Source organism: Dysidea avara, chromosome 10 (genome assembly GCF_963678975.1).
Source record: "Dysidea avara chromosome 10, odDysAvar1.4, whole genome shotgun sequence".
Taxonomy (NCBI): domain Eukaryota; kingdom Metazoa; phylum Porifera; class Demospongiae; order Dictyoceratida; family Dysideidae; genus Dysidea; species Dysidea avara.
In genome coordinates, this window is record NC_089281.1 from 15,919,366 (window position 1) to 15,933,888 (window position 14,523).

Below are 14,523 nucleotides of genomic sequence, written 5' to 3' on the forward strand. Positions count from 1 at the left end.
TACAATCAAACCCAAAAGTGCCTTCAGTAAAACCCGAAATACTCCCAATAAGTTGCTACAATTTTTTTTCCAATTATTCAGTGGATTTTTTGCTGATTGATTGACTAACTAATTGACGCCTTCAGAAAAGTGCAACTCAATAATAACTAAGGCTATGGGCTTGATTTTTCACTGTTAATTGTCGTTTCAGCCCAACAAGTGCCTTTTGGCATACCACAGTATGTACAATACATGCATCACTGACTTAGCTTTGTCTACCTTTGTGTCTCATCTTTTTGCTGACAGCACAAGGATTAGTGAGGATTTTAATTTGGCAAATTTTAGCTGTGTTTACCAAAATAAGATCCTGCCAGTATACTTTGCCTAGATGCAACCATTTGGCAATTTACAAAGTAACAGTCAAACAATAAATATGGTTCATTACCAATTTGCCAACACAATGCCTGCTAATCATGCCATGTATACTGTAATTCATACATGTAGTTGGGGCATGCCTTATGGTATGTCTGGTACCATCCTTCTTTTGGTATAGTATGCACTGGTTCACCGATAAAAAAGTAAACTAACAATTACAATGATGTCTATGTTTAATAAGGGATCATAAAGTAATGATCTACATCTGAAGATATACTAGTGGACATTTATTCCCTAATTCAGATATGGCTTAATATATCTGCAGTTGAAAGTGACCTCCTACTTTTTATTTCTATGATTCCTTTGATTTCCTAGTGTTTGTACTAAAAATGAAAACTACATGGACCAGAATGTTGACCTTGGTGTAACTGACATGTGTTGGGTCATTTCTAAAAATTTGGTAAGCATGTGCTACTGTGGCATAAAGTAGTGAAGATTGCAAAATTTTGTAAATTTAGCATAAAGGTTTCTCTGTGAATCTTCCATTGTCAAGTTGGCACTACTGTATGAGTGTTTGATCAAATGTCTAGGGTTTTGGGGGTGCAATTAGTTTCCTGCATAAATGCACTAGTGAACGTATCTTGACATCTGTCTAGCTTCACCCCCTGACTTCATACTATTTGGTCTTTAGTGTTGCCTATAGCTCATTGTGATATGTTAGCTATGTTATATCCCTAGGTGTGTTGCTTGTATTTGACTGTAGGTAGTGTAGTATTTTTTACACTACCTATGGCCTGAATGGAAAGATTATTAAAGTGTTAACTGGGAAACAGTTTACACAGCTGGGACCTGGAGAAACAGTTGGAACCTGTTTAGGCAGTGGCATAGAAGACATATTAGGCTTGCTTCTGTTGTGCTGGTATAAAAGCATTAGCTAACATACCTGGTAACAGGCAAAATCTCTATGTGGGATCTGATGAGCGTTGGCTTTGGCACCTTAACTCTGTGTTCAGTTCATCCCACATCACCAGTTCTGATTACCAAAAATGACCCACTAGTAACCGCATTCTGTGACCGGCTTCAAATGGAGCAAGTCATTACCCATTGAAAACACAAACCATTGCTGAGCAATGTAACTGTTAATTGGATAGCACATATTCTTGGGTGTGGCAAAACCTATTTAAATATATGCTACCCAAACTAGAAATGCTACATAAACACTTAAATTTTATCACCAAATAATTCAGTATCATTTTGGGTTAACCATAGTAGAGTTCTACTGTAATGTGATATAAATGATAAAAATAGTAAGGCATCTGAGATTTTAGAGATTATGTTTTATGCTATACTTAAAAATCCAATGCTTTGAGCAAACTAGCTGTAGGACAAAAATTAAGACTGCTATGACTACGCTTAAGCTTGATTGAACAGTTAGTTACTTGACTGTTCTATTAGAGTATTTTGATTGTTAGGAGGTGAAAATTAGTGTTACTGATGGATGTTAGTTAAATGCAATTGTATACATGCTACTGAAATCAGTTTTTTTGCCATGATGAATTTACAGCAATAAATAAAGCTAGTTAGACTGCCACCGAACAAACTTTAAAAGTTGGATTCTGTCAAAACCACAGAAACCCACCACTGGGTTCAGATGGGACTTAGGATAAGTATGCACACCTTCACCTGTAAACATGGTGACTCCTCCTAGACTGGCCTGGGTTCAGATGGGACTTAGGATAAGTATGCACACCTTCACCTGTAAACATGGTGACTCCTCCTAGACTGACCAGTATGTGTTATTGACTAGTTGTGTTGGAGTATTTGATAAACAGTTCTCCAATTTTCTGGTATAATGACCATCTTCTTCACTAGTGGGTTGTGTAATAAAATAAATAAATTAGCTCACATGATCTGTGATGTCACTACAGAAGGAGTGTTACACGATCCAACAAGCAGTTGAGAATAATGATATTACTATGTTAAAAGAAATGATAACTCATGGAGTTGATGTGAATTGTACTAGTGCTAAAGATAAATCTGGAGTGAGTGATATTGTGTAGTGTGATAATGTGCAATTTGTCCATATATGGAAATGTAAGTACAGAGGTGTGTCCACACTGCTTATTAGTTAGCAGCCATCTCTTTATGAATTGATCATGCAACCATTACTCTTAATAGTGACACTCAAATATTTTGTGTATTAATTATTTGAGTGTTACCTTGACAACATCTTGTCCAGGAACACTTCACATTACCTCACTGGTCATCATCCAGTATCAAGTGTGATGATCACCTAACAGTCATGTTGTGTGTGGTATGGAACGTGATCAACATCAAATGTTGTTGGTGTGGACAAGTGTGGTATATAGATCCTTGATTATGAAATAATTGTTGAATTAGAGTATTGGGTTTCAGTCATGTGTTGTATTGGAGTAAACTAATAACTGTAAACCGACAACTTACACATGCACTTGTTCTAATTAAAGTACAGCAACAACTGAACTATCCTAATTACAACACACCAATAATTACAGATGCATAAGAATACAAATAATACTACGCATAAACAACAATAATAGTCTGTTCTACATAACAGATTTGCATTTTTTGAGTTTAGACCACCAAGTTACTAGTTTGTGATGTGGTAAAGCCATATAACTGTTGTATTCCTACAGCTCTCCACTACTCCACTACACCTGGCAGTAAAACATGGTAATAATGACATAGTCCACCTATTACTGGAGGAGGGTGCTGATATTAATGCTAAGGACTTTGTGAGTAGTGTATGATGTGATGTAGTGTATGAGTTATATGGCTTTACTGATATATTAGTGTAGAGGGAGTGGCTTAGTGTATTGTGGAGATTAGGGGGTGGGGTTAATAGGGTCATGTGATCATTTCCAGTATCAGATACTAATCCATGAGTCATATCAGTGACCTGTCTGTCCAGTAATTTGATGGCTGCAGGTTCGAGGTTGCCCAGGTCCAGTCATGAATTTTTTCTCCTTTCTCCACCTTTACAAACACACTTTATGTAACAACTTTAAACAGGCTGTAGGACCAGGTGTCCTACAGACCTTCAGCACTTGTGCTGTAAAGTCTTAATAAATAAAAGTAAATAAAAATATTTGAGTATAGAAAACGTACTTTTAGCCATTACTTGGTGTTTACCTGTGCATGATTGCAGTATAGCGGACACGCCCATTTACAATTGATCGATCGCGTCATTCAGTACTGCTGCTATGCACTTACCAAATGCTTACAAACTTATTAAATAGATTTAGAAAGGTAAAACCTAAGAAGGATGTGCATAAATACAAGAAAACCTGTAACTTGAAAGCTAACACCGAAGCTTCAAATGTTCGAACATTTTATTAGCGAATATTCGAAGGTAAATTTCAATATTCGTCTCAGTCCTACTTTTACCAAAAAGTCAATTAGTAAGTATATTTTTTAATGAGAAGTTCTAGCCAAATACATGATTCATTCTACAAGCCGCAATTTTAAAAGCTGCAGCCACCAGATTCACTACACAATATAAAATTATCTGTTCATAATTGAAACTAATTTCATTGCTTCCATTTAGCATGTAAAAGCACTTATTTCAATGAGCAATAAATCCGTGAGAGAAATTTAATGTTAAAAATTGGTCACCTCGTGAAATTAAGTGTCGCATAGTTTAATCTTTGAATGGAAATTAGTCTGCAAGAAAACTCCATTATAACTACACTAATGGTGAGGACTATGTGGAACATGTCACAACCAGCCATACACTTGTGAAGGTGTGTACATGACATGTTTTGTGTGCTGAGTGTTTATGTATGTAGTTAATGTGTATGTGTAGTTGTGTTAAGTTGCTGTACAAAAGTTACCGTATACCAGAGAGTTTGGTGGGATAACTTTGATAAATTTGCAACAATAGTATTTGGCAAGAAAAGGTTTGGCTAATTGGGGTGAGCCTGAGTGAGCCCCGCAATGGCAGTAGTCACTTCGTATGTCCGACCATTCCCGATAGTTTATGTAACAAACACGGACAGCCCCACACTGGTTGTAATTGCTCACGTAGGTACAACCATTCCTGAGAGTTTACGTAGCAAACATGGAAAGTCCCATACTGGCAGTGCTTGCTCAACCGTACGTACGGCAATTCAACCGTACGTACGTGTGTATTATACAAATTTAAAGACAAAAAAAAAAAAAAATCCAGAGAGTTTACGTAACAAATGTATGTAACGGGCATCGGGTGTACATATCAGGCAAACCCCCCACCGCCGCGTACATGTATTAATCCTCGGAATACAGTAAAGGCATACAATTCATACACTACATCTCATCACATAATACATTAGCTCACCTGGTCCACAACATTGACATTAGCTCCCTTCTCAACTAGGAACTTCACCATATCCTCACTACCCCTCACTACAGCACAGTGTAGAAGTGGTTGACCCCACTGTGGGAACGTTATGACTACATCACATCACACTATTCTGATATGATCATGTGATGTTTTTACACTACACTAGTAAACTATTGGATACTAGCTAGTTACCAGTCACTAATACATCATCAACATTATCAAGACATTATTGTGTTATTGTGATGTCACAGTTATGTGTAGTTACTGTCCTACTATTGTGAAGGATAACATTTCATCATTACTGTACGGTGTGGACAAATACTCTAATCTAATGATGAGGATCACATGAGCTGTTTCTTGTTCAGTAACTAATACTGTGCTATATATCATAATTATGGCTATGGCACAACATCATAAATACTAAATACAGTGGCTCGCTGTGGCTGCATTGTCACAAAAACAATACCACAAGTATAGTGCTATTTGGAATTCACATTATCTGTCACCTTATAAGGTGCTTTAAGGCTGCAACTATGGTAGCAAGCTGAACTGTGATGGTTTAAAAGTGGGTGTGGCAGACGAAGATCGATCACGAAGAGACGAACATTGATCACGCGAGAGGAATAAGCAGCTGCAATAAAGATGGCGACGTTTATTTGTAGTTCTTTCGTAGACTATGAGTACATTATGAAACTTCGAAGGATACTTTTATAATTTGAAGTTTACTTAACCTTCGAACCCATGAAGCATTTGAAGCTTCGTCCCAGCCCTAGTTAAAAGATAGTTTGCATTTACACTACTAAAAAACTTTTGTTTTTTAACAACCTCTAACAATCATTACTAAAGTTGTACCAGTTTCTTCTAGGGGCTTTAAAACAAAATTAATATTTTCACATAATGTCTGATAAGTCGCATAACCTCGTGACAAGCAAAATACTACATGGTTGAAATATGTCACGAATTTTAATATTGCGAATTGATCTAGACGTGACATTAAAGAAAACCCACTGTTATAATACAGTACAAGCTGTACATGTCCTAGGATAATAATTAAACATGTCACTCTCACACAGACACAATGCTCACACTTTCACACACTTGAATATTTCACACTATTACAAGTATTACACATACACGTTTCACACATTCAGCCCATTGGTGTGTATAGACATGTGATTCATGTTAACTGAGTGTGTCATACACTAGATATGCTAACACTGAAATTTACATACAAAATTTTTATTGTTATGAGTGTGTGTATAGTGTTTTGTGTTGTGTGTTATCCAGATGATTGTTACCTCATCTGTTATGTGGTGTGTTATGTCATCTACACAGTACATTGTTAACACTACAGACATGTACTCACACTATACACTACACACATCATTGGGCTTGTATGTATAGCCATTAGTGTATGTTCTATTAGAGTATTTGTCCACACTATACAGTAATGATGAAATGTTATCCTTCACAATAGTAGGACAGTAACTACACATAACTGTGACATCACAGTAACACAATAATGTGTTGATAATGTTGATCATGTATTAGTGACTGGTAACTAGCTAGTATCCAATAGTTTACTAGTGTAGTGTAAAAACATCACATGATCTAATATGTTGTGAAATATTAGAATAGTGTGATGTGATGTAGTCATATAACTGTACAGGATGGCGATACACTTCTACATCTTGCTGTAATTAGAGGTAGAGTGGATATGGTGAAGTTCCTAGTTGAGAAGGGAGCTAATGTATTATGTGATGAGATGTAGTGTATGAATTGTATGGCTTCAGCACTAAAGTAACAGATTGTTGTGTTGTTAACATGTTGTTGTGTTCGAGTTCTGATCATCTAATAGAACACACACCAGTGAACAACACTGAGATGGCTTGAACCTGTTTTGTTAGAATTTTGTGTTATGCACAATGTATTATTGTATAACAGAAAAGTTTGGCAAATTTGACAGTGAGAAGTGTTTTTGAATTAGCTAATTGTTTGTCCAATACAAATCTGTATTAGTTACTAACTTTTTCTTGCCAAATACTATTGTTGCAAATTTATCAAAGTTTTCCCACCAAACTCTCTAGTATACGGTAACTTTGTACAGCAACTTAACACAACTACACATACACATTAATTACATACATAAACACTCAGCACACAAAACATGTCATGTACACACCTTCACAAGTGTATGGCTGGTTGTGACATGTTCCACATCATCCTCACCATTAGTGTAGTTATAATGAGTTTTTCTCATAGACAAATTTACGTTCAAAAATTAAACTATGCGACACTTAATCTCACGAGGTGACAAATTTGTAACATTAAATTTCTCGCACAAATTAATGCTCATTGAAATAAGTGTTTTTACATGCTAGATGAAAACAATGGAATTTGTTTGTAATATGAACAGATATATTGTTTTGAAGTTTATAATGTGTAGCGAATCTGGTGGCTGCAGCTTTTAAAATTGTAGCTTGTAGAATGAATCATGTATTTGTCCAGAACTTCTTATTAAAAATATACTGTACTTACTAATTGATTTTTTGTTAAAGTATACTACCAGATAGTCTTCATTTATGCTACTGAAAAAACTTTTGTCTTTAAACAACCTTTAACAACCATTACTAAAGTTGTACCAGTTTCTTCTAGGTGCTATAAAGCAAAATTAATATTTTCACATAATGTCTGATAAGTCTGATAACCTCGCAACAAACAAATTATTACATGGTGAAATATGTCGCAAATTTTAATATTGCGAATTGATCTAAACGCAAGATTAAAGTCCTTGCAATAAACCCACTATATGGTAGAAGCTGCATATGTCTTGGGATATGTAATAATTAAACATGTCACTCTCACACAGACACAATGCTCACACTTTCACACACTTGAATATTTCACACATATTACAAGTATTACACATACACATTTCACACATTCAGCCCATTGGTGTGTACAGACATGTGATTCATGTTAACTGAGTGTGTCATACACTAGATAGTATATTAAAAATTATAAATTTAAAAATGAAGTAGGAATCCAAGCGATAAAAAGTAGTGAAACAAGAGATGAACAATGGTAGCTATTACAGTATAGCTCAGTGGGAAATCCCTACTTTGTCATTGAACACAATGTAATACCACTGAGCTATACTGTAATAGCTACCATTGTTCATCTCTTGTTTCACTACTTTTTATTGCTTGGATTCCTACTTCATTTTTAAATTTATAATTTTTAATATACTAATTTGTTTAGTTTTTTGATAAAGTGTACAGCTAGCTATAAACATGTGACTGTTCTATTAGGGTGACTGCTGTATTAGAGTATCTCGAGTCAGCCTGTAAAGATGTGTGCTTGCCCCAAAAAGGGGTGTGGTCGTCGTGGTTTCGATCGATTCATAGTATTAGACTAGAGAATCTCAAATCTGAGCTCGAATCAGCCTAGCTACCAACTTGAAGGTGTGTGGTCACAAATATAGCTAGCGTAAAAGAGGTGTGGTCATTGTGGTCTTGATCAATAGATCGATAATACACAGAATAAAGAATGGGTGTGATGTTGTGACCTACGTATCGTGGAGTACTGGTACCTCCGTACAGTAGCGTAGTCTAAGCGCCTTAAATAATTTTGTGGCGTCTATTATGCTGCTTAAAGAAAGTATTGATACGGAAAATTAACGCCTTGATATGGTTTGTTGGATGAAGAAGAAGACAAGCAGCCTGATTGAAGATAAAAGAAAAGACAAGATGCATAGGGCGTACACTCGTCGGAACCCCAAAAGGCACATCCTACCGGTGAGTTTGTTGTTGTGGCGTAAAATGGTGATCGTATGCTGCTTCGTTTGGGCTCTAGGCTTGCGACTGTGGTCAGTGAGTGAGTGAGTGAGTTCGTGAGTGCGTACGTACGTACGTGCGTGCGTGCGTGAGGCAGTGAGACAAAATTTCAAGTTTTGACAATTTAAAAAAAATTCTATATCCGGCCGCCAGTAATCATTTTCTTGTTTTTAACACTACATTTGATGCTAGATGGACTAATATTCCATAAAAGTGATTTTCGTTGCGTAAGAAGTTTCTAAGCTGGTTTTTAAAAGGTGATATTTTTGGCGGCGCGTGTCATTTCGGGGGATTCTTACTTAAACAGTACTACCGTACTGTTTGATATCCTAACACTGAACTTTACATAAGAAATTTTTATTGTTACGAGTGTGCGTATAGTGTTTTGTGTTGTGTGTTATCCAGATGATTGTTACCTCACCTGTTATGTGGTGTGTTATGTAATCTACACAGTACATTGTTAACACTACAAACATGTACTCACACTACACACTACACATATCATTGTACTTGTATGTATAGTCATTAGTGTATGTTCTATTAGAGTATTTGTCCACACTGTACAATAATGATGAAATGTTATCCTTCACAATAGTAGGACAGTAACTATTAGTGCTGGGCGATATAGATTTTTTTTATGTCGTATGTCATGGCAAAACTTATTCACGATATGAATATATGTCACAATATACCGTAAACGGGGAAAGTTTCGACGGGCGAAAGTTTTGCGTTTTTCGCGGTTTTGAGCTAAACTGCGAAAGTTTTCCTGCTAAAAAAATTAATTATCCAAAAAATTACTATTACCGTATTATTTAAATGGCGTTGCTGGAATACTTCAAGAGGCGAGCCAAGACTGAATCGTCTGCACCTGTGTTTTTGCCTGACGAAAATGGTCCCCTGAGTAAAGAAGTACCGTCTTCTTCTATCCGAGAGGCTAATGTGGAAGTTTCAAAAGCACTTCAAGCGAGAGGGAAACGTAAGCCATATTTACGGGTACCAGACGATAAGAAGGCAATTATAGCGAAATATGCAGCCGAAATCGGTATTGTTAAAGCGTTGGTTCATTTTGCACCTGAATTTCCCACTAATGCACTAAAGGAAAGCACAGTGCGTGGATGGAAAATGTGTTATCTCGAAGAATTGGCGAAGAAAAAGGATAATGGCGAGGAGTTGCTAGTAAAAACACTGCCCACCGCCAAAATGGGGAGGCCTCTCAACCTAGGCGCAGATTTGGACAGCCAAGTCCAATCATATTTGCTGGATACGCGTAAAGGAGGAGGTGCGGTGACGACAGACGTTGCTATAGCTGGAGCTCTTGGGATTATTCGTAGGAAGGATAGCAATCTTCTGGCCAAGAATGGAGGACATATAGAGGTGACAAGAGATTGGGCACGAAGCTTATTAGACAGGATGGGGTTTGTGAAGAGGAAGGCCACCACAAAGGCAAAGGTTTCAGTTGAAGGAATAGATAAGTTGAAGGAACAATTCTTGTTTGATATAGAAACCTTTACCACTTTAGAGGACATACCAGAGAGCCTAATTTTTAATTGGGATCAGACAGCAATAAAATATGTTCCTGTGCCAGACTGGACCATGGAGAAAAAAGGCACGAAGAGAGTAAAACTGGCTGGGCTTGATGATAAACGTCAGATAACAGCAGTGTTTGCTGCAACAATGACCGGAGAGTTTCTACCACCACAGCTTGTTTATAAAGGCACAACTCGTGCTTGCTTGCCAGCTTATAAATTTCCTGATTTGTGGCATATAACTTTTACATCTAACCATTGGTGTAATGAGGAGACAGTAAAACTGTACATAGAGAAAGTTATTGTCCCATATATTGAAAGAAAGAAACATGAGTTGAAACTCCCTTCATCTCAGAGAGCATTGTGTATCATAGATGGGTTCAAAGCTCACTGCACTAGTGACGTCATAAAGCTATTGGATCACCATGGCATAGATATTGTGTATGTACCGGCTAACTGCACTGGAGAATTGCAGCCGTTAGACCTGAGTGTAAATAAATCTGTAAAGGATATCATAAAGCAAAGTTTTCAAGATTGGTATGCTGACCAAATCGTTGATCAAAAAGATACCACAGGCAGTGCTGTGATGCCTATAACAGCCTTTCCTCTGAAAGAAATGAAATCTCTTGGAGCAAAGTGGATGGAGAAGGCAGTTGATTACATGATCGCCAATCCCACCATCATTATTAATAGATTCCGTGCAGCAGGAATTGTAGGAATTTTGGCCAATCAGTGATAGTAATTCACAGTTCATTTTTAAGCTTTCAAACACCATGTACATATAAATGTTGACTTAATTGTTGATTGTTTAATGAAAGACATTGTATGATTAATAGATTATTTACAAAAATGTGTTGTTAATAAGAGATAATACATTATGTACAATAGTGATAATAACAAAATCAGTTTGAAGTGTGATAGCTAATGCAGGAAAAGGCAATAATCAAACAAATGGCTTCTCAAAAGTGTTCAAAGGGTCAGATTAAAGGAAAGGGCACAAGTTTTCCTTTGGTGAAACAATCACACAGGTGGCTTCTCAACTGGTCTTGACAATACTGGATTTCTGCAGGATCATGGTGGTAAGCAAGAGAGGTAAGGAAAGCAACAGCATAAACTCCACAATCTTTTGTCCCTTTCTGTTTTTGCACTTTAGCCATGTTGGACTGGACTTTACGTTTAGTACTTTGATCACCAAAATAATTTTTTATGATGCCCAAAGTTTCATCATCTAAGAATGTGAATAACGAGTCGTATACATTCACAACTCCCTTTTTGCACTCCATGTTGGACACTACAATCCAGTGGTGCCTGGCATTGCAGTATATGACTTGTATGGAATTATTTGGTAGGCTTTCCCTTGACTGGTTTTGAAATAAAGTTGAGCTAAGACCCCCAATGGTTGAAAATTGCTTTTTTAAGAGGTATTGTGCATACTGGATATGTTTGTCTGTCAATTCCAGGCCAGACTCAATTATCTCCTTGTCGGCAATATACAGTGTCTGTCTATCACGTTTAACCCACACGTCGTCCTCCGCTGTTTCACCAGTGCAACTAGTATTGGCAGAAAAGTCTACTATAGTCTTATTCTTGTGGGCTGAAGATATGCACTCAACTTCTTCAAGCTTTACAACAGTACAACAACCTTTTGACCCATCAACAGCAGTGGCACCACACTTTTTTGCTCTGAATAAACTAGACAGCTTTCTTAACCAACTTTCATCACCAATGAAGCAATAAGTGCAAGGAATCTCCATCCCGCCTTGTTCTAGATCTGCAGAATATCTATGGCTTCCAGTCACAGTGCACTTGATAATTCCACCGTTTCGGATAAAGACTGAACATGGTCTTGATATAGTTCTAGGAACATGGCCAACGATTTGTCTTCGCTTCAAAACGCTCACAGCATAATTGTCATGAGCGTTATCAGGCTCCCTTTCACATTTTAGCACCTCTCCTAGTACTGGAACCCATACTGAACAATATACGTGAAAACCATGTATGCAGCTATCAACTGTCAGCGTGAAAGAGCTAGAAGTAGTCATCTTCCGAGTACGACACGAGCCGAGATGAGCACGTAGCACGAGAAGTAGCACGTGTATATAAGCGCTAGTAGAAATTTGTAAATCGAGGATATGCACCTATAAAACTAATTATTCCTACAAACAGCAAAAGTTTTACCGCGAATACCCTTGGTAAGTCTTAATCGCGAAACTTTCGCCCATCGAAACTTTCCCCGTTTACGGTATACCAATATTTTAACTTGATGCTTATTTTCTTTTTTCAGATGGTTTTCTACTACACTGTACACAAAACACAGGAATAAGATCATTTATTAGCTAATACATCATATGCACTTATACAGCTAGTTACATGATAATTAAAAGAAATGTTGATTTGCATATACACTGGCAAGTTACAACACATAGTCTTCCAGTTCACCTACAACTTAATCTGTGATACCTTCATCATCTTGATCTATTATGATATTTAAATTAGAGATTAACTAGGAGGGGCATGCTTCCCCAGGGAATTTTAAAAAACAACATGTACAGATCCTTTTGAAATGGCTTTTTACATACTCAATCTCTTTCTTTTTTAATATCAAGATAACTTAGAGCAAGTATTATAATTAGTATATTCTACTGACTGTTTTATTAGAGTATCGCACTGACTGCTCTATTAGAGTATTTCGATCTCTTACAAATTCCAAGCTGAAAATTGGTGCTGGTTAATCACAGTGGCTTTTCTCACTGGTCTACTGCTTTCTACATGTCCCAAGCACTGCACACAGATCTAAATAGATAGCGCCTTCAAAATACCCAAGAGTATGCCACACTGTTGACGTGGGCAAAACGTGGGTGCAGCAGGAGAAATGGCGAAACTGGAGATGCCATTTTATGAGCTTACGTTGTACTGCTTAGATCACGTGCACTATATCGCGATATAATTTCCAGCTATCGTATCACGATATGAAAACTATATGTCGTGATATGTCGTATGTTGGCTATATCGCCCAGCACTAGTAACTACGCATAACTGTGGCATCACAATAACACAATAATGTGTTGGTAATGTTGATGATGTATTAGTGACTGGTAACTAGCTAGTATCCAATAGTTTACTAGTGTAGTGTAAAAACATCACATGATCCAATATGTTGTGAAATATTAGAATTGTGTGATGTGATGTCGTCATAATTGTTGTGTTCCCACAGGATGGTAAAACACCTCTACACCAGGCTGTTATTCATGGTAGTGAGGATATGGTGAAGTTCCTAGTTGAGAAGGGAGCTGATGTCAATGTTGTGGATCATGTGAGCTAATGTATTATGTGATGAGATGTAGCGTATAAATTGTATGTTTCAGTGACTAATCTAACAATGCTAACAGATTGTTGTGTTGTTAACATGTTGTTGTGTCTGTTAGTTCTGATCATCTAACAGAACACACACCAGTGAACAACACTGAAATGTACACTGATTGGCTTGAACCTGTTTTGTTTGAAGTTTGCGTTATGCAAAATGTATTATGGTGGAAGGAAAGTTTGTTGGTGAATTTGACAAATAAGCAGTATTTTGCTGAACTAAAATGTTTGTCCAATACAAATCTGTATTAGTTACTAACAAATTTGTCAAACCTTTTCTTGCCAAAATCCAATCACGGCAAATTTGCCCTAAAGTTTCTCCTGCCAAACTTGTTAACTTTGTACAACAACTTAACACAACTACACATACACACATAAACACACACAAAACATGTGATGTACACACCTTCACACATGTATGCCTGATTGTGACATGTTCTATATACTCCTCACCTTTAGTGTATGTTCTATTAGAATATTTGTCCATACTGTACAGTAATGATGATGTTATCCTTCACAATAGTAGGACAGTAACTACATATAACTGTGACATCACAATAACACAATAATGTCTTGATAATGTCGATCATGTATTAGTGACTGGTAACTAGCTAGTATCCAATAGTTTACTAGTGTAGTGTAGAAACATCACATGATCCAATATGTTGTGAAATATTATAATTGTGTGATGTTATGTAGTCATATAACTGTTGTGTTCCTACAGCGTGGTGATAGACCTCTACTCTATGCTGTAAGGAGAGGTAGTGAGGATATGGTGAAGTTCCTAGTTGAGAAGGGAGCTTATGTCAATGTTGTCGATTGGGTGAGCTAATGTATTATATGATGAGATGTAGTATATGAATTGTATGGCTTCGTTGACTAATCTAATAAGAGTAACAGATTGTTGTGTTGTTCACATGTTGTTGTGTTTGAGTTCTGATCATCTAACAAAACACACACCAGTGAACAACACTGAAATGGCTTGAACCTGTTTTGTTAGAATTTTGTGTTATGCACTACGTATTATTGTATAACAGAAAAGTTTGGCAAATTTGACAAGTGAGAAGTGTTTTGAATCAGCTAA

At 36.8% G+C, this 14,523-nt stretch overlaps 1 protein-coding gene across 1 annotated transcript in view; it reads left to right on the top strand.

Annotated features, from left to right (window-relative positions):
* Positions 1-14,523, top strand: part of LOC136237286 (uncharacterized) — an 85,310-nt gene that overhangs the window by 3,637 nt on the left and 67,150 nt on the right. Inside the window, exons 2-5 of the mRNA XM_066027632.1 lie at positions 2,283-2,396; positions 3,030-3,128; positions 13,291-13,389; positions 14,164-14,262. Of these exons, the coding sequence (XP_065883704.1) occupies positions 2,283-2,396; positions 3,030-3,128; positions 13,291-13,389; positions 14,164-14,262 (411 nt within the window). The remainder of the gene's footprint in view (positions 1-2,282; positions 2,397-3,029; positions 3,129-13,290; positions 13,390-14,163; positions 14,263-14,523) is intronic.